At 33.3% G+C, this 24,351-nt stretch overlaps 1 protein-coding gene across 8 annotated transcripts in view; it reads left to right on the top strand.

Moving 5' to 3' along the window:
* Positions 1-24,351, top strand: part of LOC114339958 (DNA-binding protein Ewg) — a 96,880-nt gene that overhangs the window by 65,047 nt on the left and 7,482 nt on the right. For 6 of the 8 annotated variants that reach the window (XM_050663628.1, XM_028290651.2, XM_028290649.2 and 3 more), the window contains exon 6: positions 12,163-12,303. In XM_050663628.1, the coding sequence (XP_050519585.1) occupies positions 12,163-12,303 (141 nt within the window). The remainder of the gene's footprint in view (positions 1-12,162; positions 12,304-24,351) is intronic. The other 2 variants (XM_050663627.1, XM_028290650.2) reach the window with 1 other exon arrangement.

Below are 24,351 nucleotides of genomic sequence, written 5' to 3'. Positions count from 1 at the left end.
ATTATTATGTTGTCCTGAAGCTATTTTCTTGTGAAATTTTTGTAATTAACTAGTTTTTAACAAATCGGATGCCGTTGTCAAAGTACAAAAAATATTAATGAATTAAACAAAAATGTTGTTGCTTAGTAAAAAAATTCTTCTAATAATTTATTTAATCTGACTCATTTATATCGGCAATTTAGACATATATTATACATTTTAACGTAGAAGACTTTAAAATCATATTGTTGTTATTATTTATTGTCACCGTTGCACGTAGTTGTATTTTGAAAAACAGATCACATGTCATGATTTTTTTGTGACGGATATTCTTGAGTTGGGGTTGATTTCATGTAATCGAATAAACTATCTTTCAGTAAAGTCGTCCCAGGAACGCAACTCATAAATATTAGCAATATCATTTTAAAGTCTTCTACTTTAAAATGTATAATATATCTGAATTGTCGATATAAATGAGTCAGATTAAAAATGAATTACATATTAGAAGAATTTTTTACTAAGCAACAACATTTTTGTTTAATTCATTAAGATTTTTTGTATTTTGACAACGGCATCCGATTTGGACGTCGAAACGTTAATAAAATCATTTTTTTAGTAAAATTGTGGCTTATTTCCCATCAATAGGTACTAGTTAATTAAGTTTATATAGGCACGGATGTTTTCCACTTCTTGCACTAATTTTATATTAAACGATTCCGCCAATTTTGCGTGTCAAAATATCACAAAAGGCTAGAAACTAGTCCCCCAGCGACCTGCATGTCCAGTCCGCTGTCCACTGATCACTCCCGCATTATAGACCGGCTGCTAACTAGTAGTGCTGTGTGCGGACGCTCATTAAAATACATGGACAGTGACTACTAAGTAACTGATTGGTAACTAAAATTACCAACTGGTTTCTTTTTAGCAGCTGTGTGTGCGGATGGCCTTACTCTTTTGTAGGAGTATTAAGGAATCTTTCTTGTTGAAACTTTTACCACGCTGAGCAGATGAGTTGTGAATTATTTAAAATTCTCTCATCCTAATTTCCTCGGCATCCTGTTTGATTTATAAATTTTGAAAATCTCAGGAGGTGTAACCAAAGAAAGTATTCCACCTGTTGTCAATCTGGTGGTATGGGAACGATATTTATTGTCGTTTTCTGTGTTACTTCGATTGATAACTTACTTTATAATTTAAATAGTTCAAATTTCGGGCGTTATTCGGGTAAAACACATTCGATCTGCTGCCTCTTGGTTAAATGCTTGATTGGGTATACTAGTAATGCCATGGCCGTAACTGTTTGAAAGAAAAGGTATCTTAATTTAAGGAAAAGGAAAATATTTTACAAACGTAAGGAAAGAGAAACTATAAATACTGCAGAAATAAAAATTATTATCTATTTGTTCAAACAAGACAAGCTGCTGTGGCATTTCTAGTTACAAATATTTCCAGCAGCTTTACATTATACATTTGCATTTATTTTACCAAAACCTGGCGGGCACTTCGCACTTTACCCGGGTAATCCTAGGATTACCCGTTTACCTAACTTTAGGGTAACATAATGCATCCCGTTACATATATACATTGTAAATTCCAAATCATGATACTCATTGTTCGGGAGTGCTCCTCGTAACGTTCAACGTGTCTTGGTTTGTTTATTTCTAGTGCATCTTTATTGCAATTTTAGTATAGAGATTATCACGAAGTACACTAAAATTACAATTAAGGTTTTAGGCAAAAATTGGTAGACACCTATTGTAGTTTTTGTTTGGTTTGTAGAAATTGGAGCAATTTTAAGGATTATTATTTTTGAAAATCTATATTTCAATATTCTGACGGTGTCTTGTATAGTTTGTTTTCAGCAAACATTTCTTCTAAAGTTGGGGTAAAGTATATATATAAATTATTCAGTTGAATTGCAATTTCATGTTATTTTTGTATTTTATTTTTTCCGCACATATAATTTTGTTTTAATGAAAGTTTCCAGAAAAATTGAACTAGCGAAAGATACTAGAGTTATCTATCAGAGAAACATGTTTTTCAATCAAGAGAACCCATTTCTTATTTATAAGTTAACTATTTAGTGACAAACTATTTTAAATATTAATATCTTTTACGTATATAATCTCTATCTTACAGAAACAATTAAGCGAAACAAATAATCTTTTAAGAAACGGAATCAATGTCGAACGAGTGAACAAATATGCATATCTTGTAATAATGATTAACTCCACAAATTATTGCTTTCAGGAAATCAAAATCAGAAAAGGCTAGAGCCAATTTCAACAAAAAGAGAAGAGTGCTCTGGACAAGTGAGTTAAAGTTGGAGCTAAGAGTTACGTTGGCGAGGTGCTACGCTTTCTCGGCTTTGTTTTGTAGTCTAAGAGCTAGTGAACCCTCCGATTAACGTTCTTCCTGTAAGACTAAAAATTTGTATGGTGATAATTCATAGCACACATAATTCACAGCACACCAAGACTAAAAACCATGACCTGGCAGGCATCAGCCCTGCACGTGTATCTACTAGGTGAATCGAAAAGTGCATAGTTTAGGGGAAAAATAAACTTTCTCCTGTAAAGTTTAAATTTAAGTATGTGTTTGAGTAAGTCATTTAGAAGAAATGTGTACAATGACAGGCGATTCTGAACAGCATAAGACCTTGCCAGGCGAGGGGAAAGATTAGGGTTTTTTACTAAAATTTTTTTTTTGCATTGAATAAAGTTTTTTTAGGTTTTCTGAATCATTCCAAACAGAAAAGGTCTTTAGTGACGTTTCTTTTAGGTTAATAGTTTTTGACATACAAGCGATTAAAAATTGCGAAATCGGCCATTTTTAACTGAAAAACTATGTGAAAAACTGAAAATTTCAATGTTGCCAAGGTAGGTAGATATTCTTTAAACATCGATTGATGAAATCCCGAAGAGTTTTTTGCAGTACAATATAGAAAACCTCTTTGATTTTTAATTGCTAATCAAGCGGGCGCGACACTGTACTACCGGGTGTCCACTTATATTTTCCCCCATTTTAACTGCCTATAACTTCTAAACGGCTCAATATAGAAATATGCGGTTTTCGCTGAAATGTTTTATTTTAGTAAAAGTTTTGTCTGAATGGATTGCATTTTTTATATCGCTTTCAAATACGAAAAAAAAATGGCGGATTTTTTTAAAAAAAAACGTTGACTTTTTTTTAATGGGACACCCAGTACCTTTTTTGTAAATTGAAAGAAAGGTCATTCATCTATCCAGCGATATAAAGTTTTTCAAAATCGGTTGTCAAATCACTATATATTTTTTAAAAGGAGGTGTGCAACGTGGATATCACATACCTAAATAACATAACTGAGCAAAATGATATTATGTTATGTGATTTCCACATTGCATCTCTTATTTTAAAAACTAATTGCTCAGTCATTTATTTGGCAACCGATTTTAAAAAATTTTATATCGCTGGATAGGTAAATGACCGTTTTTTCAAGATACAAAAAAATATACTGGGTGTTTTAATAAAAAAAGTCAACGTTTTTTTTTTCAAAAATCCGCCATTAATCGATGATTTTTTTAAATGAGAGTAAGGGTTGTGTGGTAGCTAACATGGTGTAACATTAACATAATTATTTGTACAGGATAAACAAAAAAAAATATTAAATTAATTTACACAAAAAGAAGAAAAAATTTATGCACACCCTGTATAAATAATTATGTTAACGTTTATATTACTAAATAGGGAATTAAATAACCTTTCAAATGAGCCATCACGCGACCCCTAAAACTTACATTCAATAAAATCATCGATTACGTTATCACGCCCAGATGGATGACGTCACTAGTATTAGATATATGCCAAAAAGTCCTAATTTAAAAATAAAAATCGATAGTCTGAGGATTTCTCTTCAAATTTGCCCATTCTCGAAATGAATTTATGCAAACTCAAACGTCCTCACTTATACTACAGTGTCGCGCCCGCTTTATTAGCAATTAAAAAACAAAGGGGTTTTCGATATTGTATTGCAAAAAAACTTTGGGATTTCATCAATCGATGTTTAAAGAATATCTACCTACCTAGGCAATATGGAAATTTTCAGTTTTTCACATAGTTTTTGAGTTAAAAACGGCCGATTTCGCAATTTTTAAAATTTTAATCGCTTATATGTCAAAAACTATTAATCTAAGAGAAAAGTCACTAAAGACCTATTCTGTTTGGAATGATTCGAAAAACATAAAAAAACTTTGTTAGATCAAAAATAATAATTTTAGGAAAAAACCCTAATCTTTTCTATCGCCTGGCAAGGTATTATGCTGTTCAGAATCGCCTGTCATTGTACACAGTTCTTTGAAATGACTTACTCAAACACATACTTAAATTTAAACTTTACAGGAAAAAGTTTATTTTTCCCTAAACTATGCACTTTTTGATTCACCTGGTAGATACACGTGCAGGGCTGATGCCTGCCAGGTGATGGTTTTTAGCCTTGGTGTTCTATAAATTATCACTATACAAAGGACCAGGCAACACTCCTTATGGAAAAGTGGTCCCGGTCAAATTTGATGAAAGTTTGGTGAATGATACTTCTTGATGTGTAGATTAAAAAAGTCCATGGCAGCTGGGTCTGAATAACTACTATTCTCGAGTTACAGCCTTTTGAAGTTATTGGATTCGGGTGCTCGGTTTACGTTAAGTGCACTAATTTACGGTCAAGTGAACGAAAATATTTATTATTAGAAGAGAAATTCATGTTCTTCATACATACTTGCGTGTTGTATATGAACTTGTCGTCAAAAATAGTTGGATCGTATTTTAGTCTTAAGAAAACCTCCGAAAAGTCTTCAGAAAACTAAAGAAGTGCGGTATAAAATGTGCTGCTAGATCGGTATAAGCATTATCATGTTTTCATGAATGCTTCTCAGTTATGCAATACCAGCAAAACTGCAGTTCGGCTTTATCTTTAGAAAACTACTAAACAGTGGCGGATCTAAGGGGGATAGGGGTAATTCCGCCGGTAACATGTTCCAGAAATAATGGAATAACTTTATTTAACGAAAATGAACGAGATGGAGCCATCAAAACACATTTATAACCAAAGAGCGGAGAGTGTGACGAAAAGACGTAAGCCCAGAGCACGGGCGCCCATATAAAAATTTTTAGGGGGGTGGCAAACGTGAAGATGTTGCACATTATATTTTGTATACTTTGAATAACCATATATAATTCAAAGCACCCGAAAAGCCAGAGGGGTCACGCCCCCCCCTGCGCATAGGTATGGGCGCCCATGGCCCAGAGTACGATTTAAGGACCAGAAAAGATGAATTACTGGTGTTAAGAGTACAAAATTAGAAAACCAAGGCGGAGGATAAAATGGAATGGAAGCTGATTCTCGAACAGACCGAGGTCCACCAGGGGTTCTACAGCCAATGATGATGAGCTTTTTAATACAAAATATGGAGAATAATTTTGTAGGGTTATTTTTATAACACCTAAAAGACCTTACGATTGGGATATATCAAATTAAACTGGCACCATCTTACATACAAGATAAAATAATAAGAGAAAATGACGAAGAGTTTCAAATTGATGAGAATATGGATGAACCGGGATTCATAAGAGTTCGAATATTTTCTAGGTTTCGGAAAGCTACAAAACACCAAATATTCATTTCCTATACGGTTGATGAAGATAATGATGAAGATGAGCCTGTAGAAGAACAGATTAACGGGTACTACTGTACCTATCAATCTGGTGCGAGAACTGTAGGTACTTGTGCTCATATCACCAGTGTGTTATGGTTTTTAGGCTTTGCAAGACATCAACCCAATGTTAAGTATCCTGATAGGTCGTTAGTTAACACGACATATGATGCATCTAACCGAAATCAGCAAAATGTTAACATACGAATAGTCGAAGATGATTTAAACCCGATTTTTCCATAGACAATTGTAATTAATATTTAGCATTTACAAACTACCATTTACTTTGTTTTTTTTTTGTATTGAAATCAAGTCCATGTTCTCTACCTGTCTTATATCTGATATGTGGCACAAGTTGTATGTCAACTAATGTATTTTTTTGTTGAGATTGAGGGTGAATTTATATTAATCTGCGCGCATGCGCACACCGACAGTATGGTATTAGTCGTTATACGGGCTCTGATTGGGTGTTGAAATGATCTGTCAATAGTAAATAATTGTTCAATATGAAGGTAAACAAATGTATAATATATTAGTTTTATTGTTGTGAGGACAGAAACAAAAAAGTTTATAACTGTAGTGACTTTTAAATAGTTTTTAAAGCAACAGGTACGTAATAATTGTAAATGTATCATAGGTACCTACACCTACCTATTTGAACCTACCAAAATACATAGTATGTAATACTTTTATTTACATAATTTGATTACCATCAAAATTTCTTAATGTTCTGAAGCTATTTTTCTTGTGGCATTTTTACAATTTTAACTATTTATATAAATAGTTAAAATCAAAATTTCTATCAATATTCACCTAATATATTGTTTTCTTACTCTATGTTTTATTGTATTTTTTCAATTCTAAATCATTTCAATTCAAAATCCAAATAATTTAATTTAATTCAAAAATGTCAAAAGTTTAATCCGTTTAATTAGTCGATCTTCGCACATAATGACACATTGTCTCCGTGGCGAAGCGTTTAAGGCGAATGAACCCCAATACAACGTCAATACCAACCGCGCTGATAAGCTGGTTCAAATCCCAATAGAAACTTTTACTTTTTTATTTTTTTTATACATTTTATGATTGTAAGTATATTTATTATATAATTTTATTTTCAGAAAATACGTATTTAGTTAAAAAAATTTCCGACAATTAATGTTCAGAAATCATTTGTGGCATTTTTAATGTGTTTGTGTGTTTTATTCTTTTATTATTTTAATTTTTGGCACTGTTTTAATAAAAATGTTTGAGAAGTAGTAAGTATAAATTAGTTTAATATTTAAATAAAATATAAATAAAAAGTATATTAATTTCGTTTAAATCATATAATAGAAGTATAACTTCTTACGTGCGTACAAAGTACACACACATTCTTTTTCTTTAATTATTCTGGAACATGTTACGAGTGGAATTACCCCCATCCCCCCTAGATCCGCCACTGTTCAGTAGTTTTCTAAAGATAAGGCGGAACTGTAGTTTTGCTGGTATTCCATAACTGAGAAGCTTTCATGAAAACATGATAACGCTTATATCGATCGAGCAACACCTTTTATACCACACTTCTTTAGTTTTCTGAAGACTTTTCGGAGGTTTTCTTAAGACTAAAATACGATCCAACTATTTTTGACCACGAATTCATATACAACACGCAAGAATGTATGAAGACCATGAGTTTCTCTTCTTCTAATAATAAATATTTTCGTTCACTTGACCGTAAATTAGTGCACTTAACATAAACCGAGCACTCGAATCCAATAACTTCAGAAGGCTGTAACTCGAGAATAGTAGTTATTCAGACCCAGGTGCCATGGACTTTTTTTAATCTACACATCAAGAAGTATCATTGACCAAACTTTCATCAAATTTGACCGGGACTACTTTTCCATAAGGAGTGTTGCCTGGCCCTTTCTAGCCTTACAGGAAGACCGTTAGTCGGAGGGTTTACTAGCTCTTAGACTTTTAGGAAATTAATGCCCAAGCCACTCGAGTTTTAGATGTATAGAAGAATTTTGAAAATATCTTGCACAGATCACGTCACAAAGAGGTTCTGAAATGGATGGTTGTGAAGAGGAAATGGAAATTTTTAGTACAATCAAAACAAGAAAATAGGAATATCTGGGACATATTACACTTGGAGAAAATACAATTTAGTCCAACTGATTATGCAGGAAAAGATCTAATGAAAGAGAAGAAGCATAGGGAGACGTAGCACATCATAGCTGCGGAACCCGAGAGAATGTTACACATGTGCATTAAATGAATTTCTCATAGTAGCAGAGTAACTGTAAAAGTCTGTCCTCGTTCACACTACGATGGACCATGTTTCTTCTTATTGAGAACTATCCAGAACTATCAGGTAGTGCCAGAACAGAAGACATGTAAAGTTGGACATCAAGAAAATGCCGGATAGAAAGGACCAAATCATAAATGTGAGACACTCGGCAAGATTTAAAATTTAGATCAATGTATAGATAAAATTTGTTTCGACAGTGTTAGGATGAAGTATGGAACCAACTAAATATCTTTGAGACAAAAAAGACGCCATTCGTGAAACTTGTAAGTACAATGACACATAACGCATCTGACGCCATATGTTTTGTTACTACTCCACCTCAGGTTTCACTGGAAATACCCTCAACTTATTTAATTTAAGTAGGACACTGTATATTTTTCCAGGTTTAAAAAAATTTGTGTGTGTGTGAGAGAGAGAGAGAGAGAGAAGATGGCTTGGAAGCAGGTCCGTTAACAACAGATTTTTGTTTGTTTTTTGCGATGATCTATAGTGTTGTTATATTTATACCTGTTTAACTTAAATGACAATATTTAACAGGTGGGATAAAAGTTTGTAGGCTGACACATAGATGACACTACTGGTATTAAATCCATATGATTTTTAGTCAACCCTAACCTTCAAATGATGCGTGTATAAATTTGACAGCTGTCGACTATTAGTTTATGAGATATAGCATTTTGAATGAAGCAACTTGTGTTAGTTTTAAAAAAATGTATAAAAAGGAATTTCGTGCCTTAATAAACCATTGCTTTTTGGCGAAAAAAATACTGTTGAAGCCAAAGCTTGGCTTGATAAACATTATTGGACTCTGCACCAGGAAAATCAACCATTGAGAAATGGTTTGCTAAGTTTAAGCGAGACGAAACGAGCGCCGAGCCCGATGCACGCAATGGATGCCCCAAAGAAGCTGTTACTGACGAAAACATCAAAAAAGTTCAAAAAATAATTTTGCATGACCGTAAAGTGAAGTTGTTCGAGATAGCTGAGACTCTAAAGATATCAAAGGAACGTGTTGGATATATTGTGCATTGTGCATGAATATTTGGGTATGCAAAAGCTGTGCAAAGTGGGTGCCGCGAGAGCTCACAATCGATCAAAAACAACAACGAATTGATGATTCTGAGAAGTGTTTCAAGCTATTCAGTCGTAATAAAACCGGATTTCTTTCGTCGATATATTACAATGGATGAGACATGGCTTCATCATTTCATACAGGTGTCCAATCGACAGTCTGCCGAGTTGACTGCACGTGATGAACCGACTCCAAAGCGTGGAAAGACGCAACAGTCGGCTGGCAAGGTTATGGCATCAGTATTTTGGGATGCGCAAGGTATAAGATTCATCGACTATCTTGAAAAGGTAAAAACCATTAACAGCGACTATTACATTGCGTTATTTAAGCGTTTGAAGGACGAACTCGCGAAAAAAACGGCCCCATTTGAAGAAGAAAGTGCTATTTGATCAAGACAACGCACGGTGTCCACAAATCAATGAAAACGATGGCAAAATTTTATGAATTGGGCTTCGAATTGCTTTCGCAGCCACCATATTCACCAGATATGGCTCTTAGCGACTACCTCCTGTTCGCTGACCTTAAGAGAATGCTCGCTTGAAAGAAATTTAGCACCAATGAAGAGGTAATCGCCGAAACTGAGGCTTATTTTTAGGCTAAAGACAAATTGTTTTATAAAAATGGTATTGAAAAGCTGTATGACCGTTATAATATTGAATAATAAAATCAAATTTTATCAAAAAAAATTCTTTCTATCTTAGCCTACGAACTTTTCAGCCCAACGATTATTTCTTTCAAATAGTCAATCATGCCTTTTATTTGTATATATAATAAATTAAAAATATGCTTACAGATTGTGAGGATGTGAACTTTTAAGAGCATTTTGAACATTTGAAGTATTTTTTACATTTGGATGTGAAAGAGACGGATTTTTGCAGAAAAAGTTGTGATAACTTCAGTAATAATAATTGACTTATCTTCCCTCTCCAGTAGGTCGGGAACATTAATAAAAAAATTAAAATATTTAAAAATTACTAAAAATATGGTGTTTTTCTACTTTCCTTGCTTATCACTCTAACCGATTCTTTTTGGAGCAAAGTCGTAAGGAAATAAAATAACGAAAATTAATCAAGTATATTCAAATGGGAAATAAGCCACAATTTTACCTAAAAATGATTTTATTAACGTTTCGACGCCCAAGTCGGGTGTCGTTGTCAAAATACAAAAATTATTTTGTATTTTGACAACGACACCCGACTTGGGCGTCGAAACGTTAATAAAATCATTTTTAGGTAAAATTGTGGCTTATTTCCCATTTGAATATACTTGATTATAAAAATGCCACAAGAAAATAGCTTCAGAACAACATTAACGAAAATTAAATTTTCTGTGTCGTTATTGCACCTGAAAAATGCCAAAATAAAAAAGGTTTAAGAAAACTGAATTTCAAAGTTCAAAATCGGTATACGTAAAAAAATGTATTTTCTCGACTTTCAATACAGCAATTTTCTTCATTTTTATTGTGAATTTTACAAAAAAGACGAAAAACATTTAATAATATTGCCTACATTATCGTCAGATCTAATCGAGCCTTTTTCTGTGCCACAGTTGGTATTGCTTATTAATTTCTGAATGATCCATATTGTTTTTCGTACCTTTCTGGGTGATTTGCAATAGTTTTTTTTTATTTTACTTTTTACACACCGATATGCAAATATTTGTGAAAGATATTTCCATTTATGAGATGTTTTCTGTAAAGGGCACTCCCCATTAAGATAGGCAAAATGTTCTCATTCCCAGAATTAATTTTTTTACAATGTATGTGATTAAAAAATAAGTCTCGGTGCAGCTTTAACTCTCCACCCTCTTTTCTTCCTCCCCTTACCACGAAATGCGTCATTTTTTCGTTTTTATTTTTTTTTAGGTGGGATGCATACATACATACACTCACCGGCACAAAACCGCCATCCCAAAAATGTCTAGGGAGGTCATTTTTAATGTCTTGTATTTCCTAAACCTGATGTCCGATTTAAGTAATTCTTTTAATATGTTATAGCCTTATTCTTTAACAATATCGCTGTAATAATATTGTTGCTAGACAGGTACATTGTCATTGTATACAGGGTGTACGAATCAAACTGTGTTTTTTTCTCAAACTTTGGAACACCCTGTGGAATGTTCTAGCTTTTATAAAATACTGAAATTAAAACCCAACTATAGCCTCAGGTTTTCTTAACATTATGTTTTTTGTTTCATTCGCTTATGTTGGATAATAAAAAAGTTAGGCACTTTAACAACTACCCCTGTTTTTCGTCAATACAGGGTGTTTTTAAATAAGTACGGCAAACTTTGAGGGGTAACTCTGCATGGTAAAATAATGACAGTTTGCTTTATAAACGTATGCCCGTTGAATGCTCCCCCCCCCCCAAACACTTGAACGTGTTTCTTTCATCTTTGAATGTACTAACGGACTCGGTGAATTCAAATTATAAATATACTTTGATTTGATTTATTTTAAAGTCTATAAAATGGGGAAAACACCCTAAAAACACAGTTTTTTTGGATTTTTGAAGGTGACGCACCTTACGGAAAGTCTAATAAATATTAGCAATATATATTTTCATAAAATACACAAAATAAAAAAAATAGACCTGCAACCATCCCGAAAAAATTTATACACTGAAAAAAATGAATAAAAATGCATTTTGAGGTTATGGGGGCACACTCAACTTACGGGTCTATAAAAATAAATGTTTCGTAAAAGCCTCATACATGCGTGCGAATTTTTTGAAATTTTAAATTGATTGCACCCCAAAAATAAAAACGGAAAAATGACGTGTTTGTTAGTGGGGGAGGTGGCGGGTTAAAATTGAGCTATTTTTCAATCACATAGAACGTAAAAAATGAAAACAAAATAATTCTGTGAGTGAGCGCATTTTGCCTATTTTAACGGGGTGGCACCTTTTGTTATCATTACACTTAAGTTGTTTGATCAAAATAGAAACGTACTATGAGATTCTTAAAAATAATTATTTATAACTTTTAGTTGCGTGCTCCTATTAGCTTGGTTTTGTTTCTTTTAAGTATTAGTTAGTTGTTTAAATTACTTTCATTTTTTTTTCATTTAATTTGCTGACATTCCACTTTTTGTAATATTTAGTATCAAATAAGGGATCTGAACCACATTACAGATTACTACGCAGTATACACCGGCAGTACTTCATACTATTACCAACCCAGATGGCACAGTCAGTATCGTACAAGTTGATCCCAATAACCCCATCATCACGTTACCAGACGGTACTACTGCCCATGTCCAGGGAATGGCAACGGTAAGTAAATTAGAATGATTAGTTTTTTTACACACTAATGTTTATACACTGCTCGCCAAAATTAACGCATTTCAAAATTATAATTTCAGTCGTAATGAAAAAAAAAATGTTTATTCTTTAAGGCTGCTTTTACCTGAAATAAAAATATTTTTTTTACGAAAAATGTATAGTCATAAAACTACCTAACATAAATAAATTACGGAATTGGAAATTTTCAAAGTTGAAGAAAATTAAACTAGTAGCGAGTATTGCCTCCTCTCGTATTTATTACTGCTTGGCCATGGCAGGAATCCCAACCTCCTGACGGTATTGCTGCACAATTCTTGCCCAGAAATTTGTGACCAGGCATTATCTTGCATAAGTATGGAATTATCTCCAATAAATGCTGCAAATGGCACGACATGTTCTTCTAAAATTTCTGTAATGTACCTGTGTGATGTAAGCCGCCTGTGATATGTTCTAACTAACTCCGTACGAACCTCCAAATTAATTCTATCCCACACCATTACTAAACCGCCACCATACTGTACTGTTACAGTGTACTTAGCGTTCCCTAGTCCTTCTGTACACTCTGTTCCGCCTGTCATCAGAAAAAAGACAGTACCTGGATTCACCGGTAAACAATATCCTTCCCCAATCGTCATTATTCCAAAAAACATGTTCACGAGCAGAATGCAATATTTGCCATCTATGGTCAATAATGGCGGTGGGTGCCCTTCTAGGGCGCACATCGTTTGTGGCAAGTCTTCTCCCTATCGTATTTTGACTGATTCTAAAGTTATAACGATCCAAAAATTCATTTTGTGGAGAAGTACTGGTAACAAACTTTTGTCTCAGTGTACGCAGTGTCAAAAAAAGGTCTTGATTAGGAGTTGTAACCCTTCTACGGCCTTGACCGTATCTTCTCGTGTTACTTACAGTAACGGTAAAACGTGTCAAGACTCTTGAAATAATTGACTAAGTGACATTAAACCGTTCAACGAGTTCAACTTGACGGTGTCCTTCTTCGTGAAGAGTAACGATTCTAATACAGTCACTTTCTGACAAAATTTCGATTTTCTTGCTGCTGGTGATTCATTTCAAAGGAAAAACACTTCGAACATTCAGGACAACGTATTCCAACCAAATTAAATTCGAATTAAAATGAAGCACAACTAGCATGTTTTTAATTTGTTTGCAAAAAATGATAAAAAATCAGCGTGTTTTACGGTTCTTTTGATAAATTTTAATATAGCGGAGATAACAATGATATACAGAGTGTAACAAAAATACAGGTCATAAATTAAACCACATATTCTGGGACCAAAAATAGTTCGAATGAACCTAACTTACCTGAGTACTAATATGCATATAAAAAAAGTTACAGCCCTTTGAAGTTACAAAATGAAAATCGATTTTTTCGAATATATCGAAAACTATTAGAGATTTTTTATTAAAAATGGACATGTGGCATTCTTATGGCAGGAACATCTTAACAAAAAATTATAGTGAAATTTGTGCTCCCCATAAAAATTTTATGGGGGTTTTGTTCCCTTAAACCCCCCAAACTTTTGTGTACGTTCCAATTAAATTATTATTGTAGTACCATTCGTTAAATTCAATATTTTTAAAACTTTTTTGGCTCGTAGTATTTTTTCGATAAGGCAGTTTTTATCGAGTTGTGGCTTCTTTTTTAATATGTTTACATAAAAATTTTATGGGGGTTTTGTTCCTTTAAACCCACAAAATGTTTGTGTACGTTCCAGTTAAACTATTACAGCAATACTATTAGTTAAACACACTGTTTTTAAAACTTTTTTGCCTGTTTGTATTTTTTCGATAAGGCACCTTTTATCGAGATGTGGCTTCTTTTTTAATATGGTTCAAAATATTCATTAAAATGTAAATTATAAATAAATTTTCATATTATTACCAAGTCTCCATAATCGTACTTAACCATATACAAATATGTGGTGGATTTGTCAAATATTCAAAATATCTCGATAAAAACTCGACTTTTCGAAAAAGTACTAAGAGGCAAAAAGTTTTTAAAACATTGTGTTTAACTAATGGTACTACAATAATAATTAAATTGGAACGTACACAAAAGTTTGGGGGGTTTAAAGGAACAAAACCCCCATAAAATTTTTACGGGGTGTCTAAATTTCACTATAATTTTTTTTAAGATACTACTGCCATAAGAATGCCACTTGTCCATTTTCAATAAAATATCTCAAATAGTCTTCGATATATTGGAAAAAATCGATTTTTATTTTGTAACTTCAAAGGACTGTAACTTTTTTATGTTTACATTTGTACTAAGGTAAGTTAAGTTCAATCGATCTATTTTTGGTCTCAGAATATGTGATTAAATTTATGACCTGTATTTTTGTTACACCCTGTATTATCACAAAAATCGGAACATTAAAATTACCAGAATTTTTAAAATATGCGTTAATTTTGGCGCGCAGTGTAGTTTGGTTAGCTTTAAAAATATGCTGAGAAATAAAGGATTTTTCTACATTTTCATTCAAGAATTAGACGCAGTCCTATCCTATGAGAAACTCTTTTTACAAGGTCTAATAACTTAAGAGACTGAACTGAACTTCCTTGTAGCTCTTTGCCGGTAGCTTTTCTTCGCCTAATGAACCACACATTTGCCAGACTGTTACACTGACATAAAATGTGTTTTCTGTTTCTTCCACTAATTGACAGAATCTACACAGCTCATCATCTGCAAATCTCATCAGCTTCAACTGCCTATTCAGCTTCGAGTGCCCTGTTAATAGACTTACTATGGCTTTGGCTGTTTTCATGCCTTTTTGCTTATTAGGTCTGCCGTAAATTTGGCGAATTTTCTATAATGAACTGCTTCACCTGTCTTTGTCCTGTTGAATTTCTCCACCAGAGATTTGTGAGCTATCCACTTTCTTGTAGCGGTTCTTTTTACTGTCTTTGCTACGCCGCAGAGGGCTTCCAGTCCAATGAATGGCATTAATGAACCTTGTTTGGCCATTTCATCTGCTTTTTCATTATTACCCTTATGACCCTCGTACCCAAGTAACCAGGCTACCGCAACCTTACGGTTTCAGAAAAACAAGATAAAATATTTTCAATTTTTGACCAAATACTTAGTTTTGAAGTTATGGGTAATATCCATCTTAATTCATCTGTTAATAATACTGTATAAATAATATGTACTTGAATTTGCATCATTTCTTTAATTTTAATACCACACCTGATTTCTGGGTCACCAAACTCAAATTTCAAGAGATAAAATAAATGTGATTTTCTTCTTGGTGCCACTTCCATTTCACCGCATAATAACTTAATTTACACTTAAATTTTTCACTGAAACTACAAAAATTCAATCACATCACTTTGAAGCCATTTTTTGTTGTTTTTGCTGCCTATTTATAATTAATTATCTTCTTTTCGTGGGACTGTTCCTTTTAGAACCATCTTCTTGCTTTGTCAAATATTTTGGAAGCCCTGAAAATATCTTTGGAACAGTAATTTCTATAAGAGTAGGTATTTTTCTTGGAAAAGTTTTTTTAACACACCATCTGCATATACAGGGTGTCTGCGTAACTTGGAACCATATGGGGAACTTTTTTAATATCAATTTTACGAAAAAAAGTCATTCTTTATAAAGTGCTCTGCAAATTTTGTCAACAGTATACGAGGTATGTCAAAAAATATGTATTTCGCTCAAGAGCAAACTACCTTTATATTTCAAAATATCAAAAAATTTTATTATGAAAAGTTATTTGTAATTAAAAACCATATTCAAATATGTAATAACAGCCTTCTACTTGAAAAAAAAATTTCTGAAATTTTCCTAAATTACCGATTCCGAACATCATTTTAATTTATTAGACATGTAATAACTCTTTTATTAATAATTTTAGGAAAAAAAGTTATTTTTCATAAAAATCTGTGCATGGTCTAAACCTCAAGATTCAACCATCAGTTATCCAAGTTTGTTAATTTTATACAAGGTGTGTCAAATAATATGAATTTAGAAAGCATTTAGAAATTCTTTCTAAATTCATATTATTTGACACACCTCGTATAAAATTAACAAACTTGGATAACTGATGGTTGCATCTTGAGGTTTAGACCATGCACAGATTTTTATGAAAAATAACTTTTTTCCTAAAATTATTAATAAAAGAGTTATTACATGTCTAATAAATTAAAATGATGTTCGGAATCGGAAATTTAGGAAAATTTCAGAATTTTTTTTTTTTTCAAGTAGAAGGCTGTTATTGCATATTTGAATATGGTTTTTAATTACAAATAACTTTTCATAATAAAATTTTTTGATATTTTGAAATATAAAGGTAGTTTGCTCTTGAGCGAAATTCATATTTTTTGACATACCTCGTATACTGTTGACAAGATTTGATATCTGATGATTGCATCTTAGGTTTTAGACTATGCAGAGCACTTTATAGAGAATAACTTTTAGTCGTAAAATTGATATTAAAAAAGTTTCCCATATGGTTCCAAGTTACGCAGACTGTATAAACACCAACAGATTTCCTATATATAAAAAAGCCCTATACTCACTGTTGGCAAATTTCCATGTAACGGCCTGATGATTAATAAAGCCATGTCAGTACTCTTTAATTAAATAAGCGAAAATAACTTTATACAGCTGTAATCTAAAACAACAGGTGTAATAGTATGAAGACACACTACTTATAAGGATCAAGAATTCCGAAAAATTAATAGAGCGACTCTAAATTGAACTTTTATTTGTTAATGTAGAACAACCTCTTTTTTAAAGTATATTTTATAATTTTTGTTTTCGTGTTGCTTTGCTTTATCTGTAAAATAAATGAACGCTACTAATTCTTATAATTAATTGACGTTTTGCTTAATGGCATGCCAAACAAATTGTATATGTTGTAAAAATTGTTGGTTGGTTGACGATGGCTGTATTTGTTTCCCATGCTAGAATCATAGTTTATATGGAGAAATATCCTCGTTTCCAGGGTGTCATATTGTAGTTTGGTATCCCAAATTATTTCATTCCTTTTATTTTTCTTTTTACTTGTTAAATTACTTATTTCTTTCTAGTTTCTATTTTATTTTTTTAATTCAAGTAACAAATAAATTATGGTGATTATCAATTTTTGGTTAAAGGTTTCCTGATTTCTTCATTTGTTATTGACTTCTATCTTGTTTTGCTTCTTTTCTAAAACCTTTGTGCATTGCTTTTATTTTAATTTATTGTTATGCACAAAAATAATATATTTTTGTTGATTTTTTCCACAACATGCCAATTATTGTGCGTTAGTCTTTTTCTAATCGTTTAGCACTATGGTGCCTAGGTATCTGTAATTCGTTACATGTTACTGTGTCTTTACTTTACATTTGAACGTTATCTTTTGGTCATCTATTATTTTATTATTTTTGTTTTTTTTTATTTGTTTATTCAATTAATATCATGGTGGGAAGAGTAATTGGTTAGAAGAAATCCATAATTGTATTCGTTTAAAATCATATATGAATTTGCAGCTAAAATTATTTTCTAGAATTCTTTCTTTTTTAGAATGAATGCTAGTTTCTATGTAGGTTTTCGTTGTTTCGGTAGAAACGACTGTCTCCTATTATTGTCTCCAATATTCTTTTTATTTCGTCTAGTGTATCAGTATCTACGAGCCCTAACAACTATATAGCAGAACAAAATAAACTACATGCATAATTCAGATAGTTCACGCTTTATTTTTTTCTAATAATGTGTTTTAATGTAATACTATGTAATTAGTTAATTACTAACAATATAAGTACAATTAACAACATAAAACAAAATGTACTTACTCTAACATAACTAATTAATAATATAGAATGTTAATTTTGTTATCAAGTAAATATTGGGGCATAGAACGCATATTATGTATTTTTAAAACGGGCTAGTATCGCCCTTAAACTTTATGATAGCTCGAATTGGGTTGGGCATTGACTCAACTGCATCTGTTCAGGGGTAAATTTATTCCAAATCTGCTCTATTTTGTCTTTAAGTTCGTGTAATGTCCGTTTCTTAGTGTCTGTTTCAATGACATTTAGGCCAGGACTGTTAGAAGGCCAAGAAAGGTCGTTTATATTAGGGTTTCCAAACCAGTTTTTTGTGGTCCTGACTCATTTGCGGGTAATCACTAACCCGTACATGTAATCTAAACTAATTCGTCACTAAAAATTACTCTGAACCAATCCTCTACCGACCAAGAAAATTTAGATCTTGTCCACATGACTACCCTGGCCATCATGCCTGGCTTGCTTTTGTTTTGCTGTTTGCAGTGGCTTTTCCATTGCCTATCAGAAAATATGATTTTTTAAATTACGAATAAACTTTTATTACCTGTAATTTAACCCTCATCGTCCAGCCTCAAAAGGCCACTGCAGATTTATGTATCCACTTGAAGTAGCATTCCCTTGGCACACTTAATCCAGTTTTATGGTTCCACTCAGCGGCCTTAGTGTTTCTTGTTTCTTATAGCTCCTTCCCACGGTCTGCGATTCTACGGATCATCACGCACAGCCGACGACCACGGACAGCAACGCACCGCGGACAGAGGTCTTCCCATGGTCCGCGACAGTCTGTGTTTTTGATTGAGATTAAACTATTTAACTTTATTCCTCGCTAGCGAAAGATAATAATTATGTATGTGACTCATTTAATTTGGATATTGATTACATTGCGTTTCTCATGTTTCTTATCTCTTTCAATGTTTTCGTTAATAGCATACGGTGTGAAATGTGTAGTATGCACATTCCATGTAAATCAATAATTATACACATAATATTTGTTTTATTTTTAACAAAATGTGTTAAATTATCAACTTATACAAAATCGTTGGCCAAAAACAAATTTTGGACCAACTTTGGATATGCTTTATAATAGCCCGGGAGGTAGTGTCAAATTTGACCGGAGCATTTTAGCATGGGTATTTTTCTTTATTTTGGTTAGGTGTTCCATTAACAAATAAGGTTTCAGCTGGCCCAAAACCGGGGCTTTTAGGCAAAACAAGATAAAATATGAAACTAGATGGAAAAACCCTACAACTTATATGTCAAATAGTTTTCTCCGTGGCTTACATCCATCATGGCCTAAAATAGATAGCTCCTGGCTTTCATCCTTCGAGGCGGGTTCCATTCCTTACGTTGGGAAGTTTTTTTGTTTTTAAAATTGACATTTTGATTTGAAAAACCATTATTTTTATAATACCACGTTTTTATTATTTATACGACACAATATTTATAAAAAACTCTGTGTGTCCTTTATAGAATCGTAGACTATTCATTTGATCATAATATGATGACCTCAAGCAAAGTTGTTGTACATGAACCCGGGAAGGTTTCTGAATTAATACGACCAACCTAAGTAATCATTATTTACGCAGACACCACAAAAAACTATTGTTTATTAGAAAAAAAGGTTGTTTAGGGTTGTATGTATCTTTTGGTAAACCCCTAGATTGGTCGTACCAACTCAGCAACCTTCAGGGGTTCATGTACAACAACTTTGCTTAAGGTCATCATACTATGATCAAATGCATAGTTTACGATTTGTGTCGTATAAATAATAAAAACGTGGTATTATAAAAAAAAATATTTTTCAAATCAAAATGTCAATTTTAAAAACAAAAAAACTACCAACGCGGGAAATCGAAGCCGACTCGCCTGAGTGAAAGCCAGGAGCTAGGTATTTTAGGCCAGGAGATAAATATTTCACATATAAGCTATAAGGTTTTTCCATCTAGTTTCATATTTTATCTTTTTTTCACTAAAACCCTGGTTTTGGGCCAGCTGAGACATTATTTGTTAATAAGCTTTGGAACCCCTAACTAAATAAAGAAAAAACAGCCATGCTAAAATGCTCTGGTCAAATTTGACACTACCTCCCGGGCTATAAATCCCCCATTCAAGTAAATACAAACGCAGTTAGCCCAAAGTGAAAGTATTCCTTTGTATCCGTTTGGATGCAGGTTGCCCAAATGATACAACTGGCGTTTACGTGTTAAAAAATCATGACACCGCACGGGCGTATAACGCACCTTTGATCTTTACCGATTTTCGACGGATCACCACATACGTGTCTGTGCTACCACGGACGACCACTTCCCACGGTGCGCGTTGCGAGCTGGTCTGTGCCCGTCCGCGAAATTGCCGATCCTGGGAAGCCGTTGTTATTACGGACCAGCACCGACGCGTCTGTGCTACCACGGACGATACACTTCCCACGGTGCGTGGTGCGAGCTGGTCCGTGTCCGTCCGCGATATTGCCGATCGTGGGAAGCCGCTTTATTGCACACTTTATTGCTTATATATAGACTTTATTGCACACTTTTACTCTCTCTCCTATGGCGCTACAGCCCAAGTGGGGTCCTGGCATCCCCCAGCATCCGCCTCCAAGTATCTTTATCTCTACCTGCTCTCCTCCAGTTGTCCACCCTCAATATCTCTTTAACATCGGTTCTAACTTCGTCTATCCACCTATTCTTTGGTCTTCATACTGGCCGACGTCCCACCATAGTTCCGCTAAGCGTTCTACTAGGTGTTCTGTCGTTTTGCACACTTTTACTAATATTCTCCTAGTCCTATTATAATCTAGTTTTGGACGACCCAGGCTTTTACCTTTTTTATCTAAGATACTTCATGTTTCCCCAAACTGCTTAGTTATATTCCACACTGTAGTTTTAGTAATATTAAGTTCATCCGCCACTTGCAGTGATTCACTCAATTTGACAAAAAAAAATAGCTGTAAAATATATTGACGTTTCTTGGAGTGACCTGCTGCATTGTTTTTACAGCCCACTTGTCTTAGTCTAAGAGCTAGTGAACCTTTTGACTAACGGTCTTCCTGTAAGGCTAAAAATTTGTAGAGTGATAATTCATAGCACACCAAAGCTAAAAACCATGACCTGGCAGGCCTCAGCGGTGCACGTGTATCTACCAGGTGAATCGAAAAGTGCAAATTTAGGGGGTAAAATAAACTTTCTCCTGTAAGGTTTAAATTTAAGTATGTGTTTGAGTAAGTCATTTAGAAGAAATGTGTACAATGACAGGCGATTCTGAAGAGCATAAGACCTTGCCAGGCGAGGGGAAAGATTAGGGGTTTTTCCTAAAATTATTCTTTTTGCATCGAACAAATTTTTTTTAGGCTTTTTGAATCATTCCAAACAGAAAAGGTCCTTAGTTATTTTTCTCTTAAGTTAATAGTTTTTGTTATATAAGCGATTGAAAATTTTGAAAATTGCGAAATCGGCCATTTTTAACCCAAATCGGACATTTATCTAAAAATTTCAATATTGGCAAGGTACGCAGATATTCCTTAAACATTGATTGATGAAATCCCGAAGAGTTTTTTGCAATAAAATATCGAAAACCGCTTTGTTTTTTTAATTGCTAATCAAGCGGGCGCTACACTGTAGTATAATTGAGGACGTTTGAGCTTGCATAAATTCATTATCTCGAGAATGGGCAAATTTGAAGAGAAATCCTCAGACAGGTCGATTTTTATTTTTGAATTAGGACTTTTTGGTATATATATAATACTAGTGACGTCATCCATCTGGGCGTGATGACGTAATCGATTATTTTTTTAAATAAGAGTAGGGGTTGTGTGATAGCTCATTTGAAAGGTTATTTAATTCTCTATTCAGTAATATAAACATTAACATAATTATTTATACAGGGTGTACAAAAAAAATTTTTTCTTCTATTTGTCAAATTTAATCAAAGTTAATTTAATAAAAAAAAATTTTTTGTACACCCTGTATAAATAATTATGTTATTGTTTATATTAGTGAATAGAGAATTAAATAACCTTTCAAATGAGCTATCACACAACCCCTACTCTCATTTAAAAAAATCATCGATTACGTCATCACGCTCAGATGGATGACGTCACTAGTATTATATATATGCCATAAAGTCCTAATTTAAAAATAAAAATCGACCTGTCTGAAGATTGCTCTTGAAATTTGCCAATTCTCGAGATAATGAATTTATGCCAACTCAAACGTCCTCACTTATACTACAGTGAAGCGTCCGCTTGATTAGCAATTAAAAAACAAAGGGGTTTCCGATACTGTATTGCAAAAAACTCTTTGGGATTTCATCAATCAATGTTTAAAGAATATCTACCTACCTTGGCAACTTTGAGATTTTTAGATAAATATCCGATTTGGGGTTAAAAATGGTCGATTTCGCAATTTTCAAAATTTTCAATCGCTTATATAACAAAAACTATTAACTTAAGAGAAAAATCACCAAAGACCTTTTCTGTTTGGAATGATTTAAAAAACTTAAAAAAAATTTGTTCGATGCAAAAAAAATAAATTTAGGAAAAACCCCTAATCTTTCCCCTCGCCTGGCAAGGTCTTATGCTCTTCAGAATCGCCTGTCATTTTACACATTTCTTTTAAATGACTTACTCAAACACATACTTAAATTTAAACCTTACAGGAGAAAGTTTATTTTACCCCCTAAATTTGCACTTTTCGATTCACCTGGTAGATACACGTGCACCGCTGAGGCCTGCCAGGTCATGGTTTTTAGCTTTGGTGTGCTATGAATTATCACTCTACAAATTTCTAGCCTTACAGGACGACCGTTAGTCAAAAGGTTCACTAGCTCTTAGACTATCTTATCTTGTTTGGTTTTTGGCAATTACTCGTACTTTATACTGTCCCACTATTTAGTTGTCACTAATTTTTACCTATTTTGATGATTCTCATGACATTGATAGGTTATATGGGTTGTATAAAAAATGTTTTATGGTTATTAATCAATTAGAATATTGCTTATTTAGCATTATTATCATGATTATTAAAAAATAATAAATTAACAGTCGAACACCTGAATTTGTTATATATTTGAATTTGTCCCAATGTAGTAGGCTGTTTATTAAGTTTTGCGGTTCGATAAGAAAGAAAAACACAATTTCATGGTTTGAAATACATTTTTTTATTCAGTATAGTCTCCCTGAACATCAGCACATTTGTTCCAACGACATTCCAATTATTGATACATGCCATCCGTGAAGTGATAATCTGGAAGGTCTGCAAAATACGCTTCCACGGCTCTTATGACCCCTCATTTGATAATAAACGCTTTCCAAGCATGAATTGTTTTTAGATACGAAAACAGATGAAAGTCGCTAGGGGCCAAATCTGATGAATACGGTGGATTCTTCAACAATTCGAACTTCAATTCATGCATTTTAGCCATTGTTAAAATGCTCATATGACACGACACATGGTACTGATTAAAAGGATTTTTTTGTTCAGCAAACTGGGTATTTTAACACGAATTTTTTCCTTCAGTCGGTATAAAAGGTTACAATAATATTCAGAATTTATTGTTTTACCAATTTTCAAGTAATCACTTACTTACTTACTTAATCCAGAACTCGTCTACCTTTCGGTGTGTTATTACGGAGTTAGGTTCTCCGTCGTTTTCTTCCACATTTCCTTCTATCCATGGCCAATACTTTTGTTTCCTCCCATTTTATTCCTCTTTTGTCGACCGCTTCCCTCACTTCTTCTGTCAACGTCTTTCTTGGTCTTCCTCTCTTCTTTCTTCCCATATCTTTCGCTTCATATATCTGTCTTACTATTTTTTCTTTTCCTCTTCTCAGTACATGTCCGAGCCATCTAAGTTGTCCTTGTTCGATTGTTGTTGTAACTGGGTGTATTTTCAGATTTTCTCTAAAGGTTTGATTTCTAATTTTATCTTTCCTTGTTTTTCCCTCTATTGTTCTCAAAAATCTCATTTCTGTGCTGATTAGTCTATTCTTTTGCCTTTTTGTTAATGCCCATGATTCACAGGCATAAGTTAGAGTTGGTTTTACAATCTTTTTTACTATTTCCGTTTTTATATTCTTAGGTATTTCTTTCTTTTTTAAAAAGTTACTCTTAATAATATTGTACAGCTTAACAGTCTTTGCAATTCTTTCATTTATCTCATCTTCTAATTTTCCATCCAGGCTTATGATTACCCCCGAATACTTATATCTGTCTACCTGTTCAAGTTGCTTGCCATCTACTTCTATTG

Source organism: Diabrotica virgifera, chromosome 10, assembly GCF_917563875.1.
Source record: "Diabrotica virgifera virgifera chromosome 10, PGI_DIABVI_V3a".
NCBI classification, from domain to species: Eukaryota; Metazoa; Arthropoda; class Insecta; order Coleoptera; family Chrysomelidae; genus Diabrotica; species Diabrotica virgifera.
Note: the sequence above shows the minus strand (reverse complement) of the source record. Positions and strands in the feature narration are given on the sequence as shown.